Raw genomic sequence first — 4,273 nt, 5'->3', positions numbered from 1 at the left:
ACAGACACACACAGACATACACAGATATATATGTATGTGCATATATATGGTAAAAACAATAATTAATGAAAATAGAAGCCATGAATTTGAACAAAGAGTATTTAGAAGAAACTAGAAAGAGGGAAGAGAAGAGAAAATGTTATAATTATAATCTTTAAAAAATAAAAGAAATAATAAAAATCTCAAAATGCTCAGTGTGACTAGAAACATTTTGACATGTAGAAAAAATCTAAAAATTCAAGGAATGTGAACACTTTGCTGTTTAATTGGTGTATTTTCCTATCATCCTGAGTGAGCTAACCCAATCACAGAAAGACATACATGGTATGCACTCATTGATAAGTGGCTATTAGCCCAAATGCTTGAATTACCCTAGATCCCTAGAGCAAACGAAACTCAAGACGGATGATCAAAATGTGAATGCTTCACTCCTTCTTTAAATGAGGGAAAAGAATACCCTTGGCAGGGAAGGGAGAGGCAAAGATTAAAACAGAGACTGAAGGAACACCCATTCAGAGCCTGCCCCACATGTGGCCCATACATATACAGCCACCCAATTAGACAAGATGGATGAAGCAAAGAAGTGCAGACCGACAGGAGCCGGATGTAGATCGCTCCTGAGAGACACAGCCAGGATACAGCAAATACAGAGGCGAATGCCAGCAGCAAACCACTGAACTGAGAATAGGTCCCCCGTTGAAGGAATCAGAGAAAGAACTGGAAGAGCTTGAAGGGGCTCGACCCCAAAAGTACAACAATGTCAAGCAACCAGAGCTTCCAGGGACTAAGCCACTACCTAAAGACTATACATGGACTGACCCTGGACTCTGACCCCATAGGTAGCAATGAATATCCTAGTAAGAGCACCAGTGGAAGGGGAAGCCCTGGGTCCTGCTAAGACTGAACCCCCAGTGAACTAGACTATGGGGGGAGGGCGGCAATGGGGGGAGGGTTGGGAGGGGAACACCCATAAGGAAGGGGAGGGGGGAGGGGGATGTTTGCCCGGAAACCGGGAAAGGGAATAACACTTGAAAGGTATATAAGAAATACTCAAGTTAATAAAAAAAAAATTGGTGTATTTTCCTCAGATATTTGCTATATCTCTGTAAGGCATATGTGTTTATTTATCTGCTATTAAGATTCTCTAGCAGATGGATAGGTTACCTGATATCTTCAGAAATTTCTTGTCTTTCATAACTACTCCAAAGTTCTGAGTCATCAAAAAATGGGAATGTTATGCAATTTAAGAAAAATATTTTCTATTGCTAAGATTGAATTACCTGGGACATTCAGAGCTCAGGTCTGAATATGATTTGCCTCATGCTGTGGTCAAGTAGTTCTAAACTATTTGTAATAGAATTTGTTAAAAACTGTTTAGTTACATAAAAAAGGTGATGACGTACATTTATTGATGATTAAATGTAAACCTGGTTTGTATATTTCAATCTGGTATCAGTGTATATCTTACATGGTATTCTGTATATTTCTTCACTGATGTTTTCCCATCATCTACTTCATAAAGTTAAACTAAAATTTTAATTTACCAATGGCACAGTGATGATTCCAGTGATAATGAATTCATTATCCATGCTACTCAAAATGACAACTTCTTGTCAGACCACTTGCAATTATAGTAAATGAAAAATGCTGACCATATTTTTAAGAAACCACTCATATTTTGGTTTTCTTGATGCTATTTTACTTTCCACATTGCTCTCCTATAAGAGATATTTACTCATAGAGCATGTGTATATCGTTCACATCTGATCCTTCTCTTCTTTAGGGATTGCTCTTGGCTTTTTAACTTTTACTTTGGGCAGTGATGTCATTCATATTTGGCTTAGATTTCTCTTTAATATATGCATTTCTATTCAGGTAATATTCAATATGAATGTCTAATTCTACAAAGGAAGTATCCTACCTCGTACTTCTAGTGGATAATCATTTTTTCTTTGCAGATTATTTCTAAGGACCCACTGAATAAAATGGACGGAGAAAATCAGACTGTTGTGTCAGAATTTATACTCTGGGGACTTGCCCATTCAAAGAATACTCAGGTCTTCCTCTTTGCAATATTTATGATGCTTTATCTGTTCATCGTATCAGGAAATATTGTCATCTTGATATTAATAACCACTGACTCCCATCTGCATTCTCCCATGTACTTCTTGTTGGCCAACTTGTCTTTTATTGATATGTGGCTCTCCTCAAACACCACACCTAAGATGATCACAGACTTTCTCAGGGAAAACAAGACTATTTCCTTTGCAGGCTGCATGTGTCAGGTCTTCTTTGCCCATTGCATTGCTGCAGGAGAGATGGTGTTGTTGGTGGCAATGGCTTATGATCGCTATGTGGCCATCTGCAAACCACTCCATTACTTTACAATCATGAACCTGAAGAGATGCACTGGGTTGGTGTTGACTTCCTGGACAATTGGCTTTATACATGGTATTATATATGTAGCAGTGATTGTGCACCTGCCTTTTTGTGGTCCCAATAAAATAGATAGTTTCTTTTGTGACATGCCACTGGTAATAAAACTAGCATGCATGGATTATCATTATTTAAATACCTTAATGAATGCTGACTGTGGACTTGTAGCCGTAACCTGCTTTATTCTGTTGCTTATTTCCTACACATACATCCTTATCACTGTATGTCAGAGCTCTAAAGATGGTGCATCTAAGGCTCTGTCCACATGCACTGCTCACATCACAGTGGTGCTGATCTTTTTTGTGCCCTGTATCTTCATTTATGTGTGGCCTCTTAATATTACCTGGTTGGACAAATTTTTTGCTGTGTTTTACTCTGTTTTTACACCTCTCCTAAATCCAGCCATTTATACACTGAGAAATAAAGATATGAAAAATGCTATGAAAAAGTTCATGGGCAACTTTCTGAGTTTCAAAGTAAACTCCTAATATCCAGAAACACAAACTCATTACTTTAAATATTAGAACTAAATATATTAAATATATTTAAAGTCAAGAAATATAACTTATATTTGAAATTTTTACCAATCTTCTAATATAGAAATAATATGTTTTAAAATTATATGTCACTGAATGATCAAACAGCAAAACACTGTGATATATACATGTATATATATTTGCCTTAAAATATATAATCTTTATAAAAATAATGAAAGTTATCAAACTGTTTTCAATAAAGTTTAAATTATCTTTTATTGATCAAACTCTTGTGTTTACCTTTATGAATAACATCTCAGTGAAGTATTTAAATTTTTTTTATTATTTTATTTATTTACTTTTCTAATTTTATTTTCCTTCCTGGGTTCCCCTGTGAAAATTCCCTATTCTACTTCCCTCCTCCTGCTTCCATGAGAGTGTTCCCTTACCCACCCACTCACTTCTGCTTAAATGAGTATGATTCTGTACATCACTGCATGCCCCAAAACCTTGACTGACTGCCAAATGGCCAACTTCATCACTTTTGTCTTATCACAGCCATGAACCAAAACACTAATGTGCTAAGCACTAAAATTAAGAAAAGATGAAATAGAGTGATAAAACTTCATGGGCTAACAGTGAAACTTATATGTGTTTTTTAACCAAATGAATAAAGCATCACAATAAAACATTTGGATAAAGATTAATTAGGTTTATAAATTACTTCAATCCTAATACTCAATTTTATCATTTAAATTATTTCATGTTGTATAATATTCTAAAATTTAGTCTCCATAAGAACAGTGTTCTTAAATAGACTAATTAATAAAACTATTGTACTTCATTCAGTGGTTAACTCACATGTGACTTTTAAGAAACATATATGCAGATATACATATGGTCTGTGTAGGTATTGGTCTGTGAGGCTGCAGACATGTAAAACAAATTGGACTATTTTATTTCACTTTTATGGCCATCACAGTTATGTGTTGATGAATAAACAACATTCTTTGATTCCAGAACACAGAAAACCAATCTCAAATTTACTTGGGATTTTCCTCCTATTCAATATCATTCTTGATGATAAAAGTTGCTCAGGTTACTAGGGAAGAAAGCACATTAATTCTTTTACACAGATCTAGACTCTCCATAGGAAAATATAAACTCACCTAGCTAGATGTGGGCACTACTGAAATAATGGCTATAGTTTGATAGGGCAACCCAGCATATTTTGGATACCTTTTCCACAGGGAAAAAATTATGCCTGATATTGTAAAGCTGGTTAAATTCCATAGCCAAGTTTTTGGTCTCCATCTACGCCCAAGCTAAGGCTGTCCCACAGCCATCTGGACCCAAAACCT

General features: G+C 35.6%; 1 protein-coding gene across 1 annotated transcript; it reads left to right on the top strand.

Annotated features, from left to right (window-relative positions):
• The first annotated feature begins 1,985 nt into the window (after nt 1–1,985).
• On the top strand, nt 1,986–2,924 carry Or4k44 (olfactory receptor family 4 subfamily K member 44). The gene has a single exon (NM_001000996.1). The coding sequence runs from the start codon at nt 1,986–1,988 to the stop codon at nt 2,922–2,924; it is 939 nt and encodes a 312-aa protein (NP_001000996.1).
• Nucleotides 2,925–4,273: the final 1,349 nt, after the last annotated feature.

This window comes from Rattus norvegicus, chromosome 3 (genome assembly GCF_036323735.1).
Source record: "Rattus norvegicus strain BN/NHsdMcwi chromosome 3, GRCr8, whole genome shotgun sequence".
In the NCBI taxonomy this organism is placed as follows: domain Eukaryota; kingdom Metazoa; phylum Chordata; class Mammalia; order Rodentia; family Muridae; genus Rattus; species Rattus norvegicus.
This window is presented reverse-complemented; position numbering and strand designations above follow the sequence as displayed.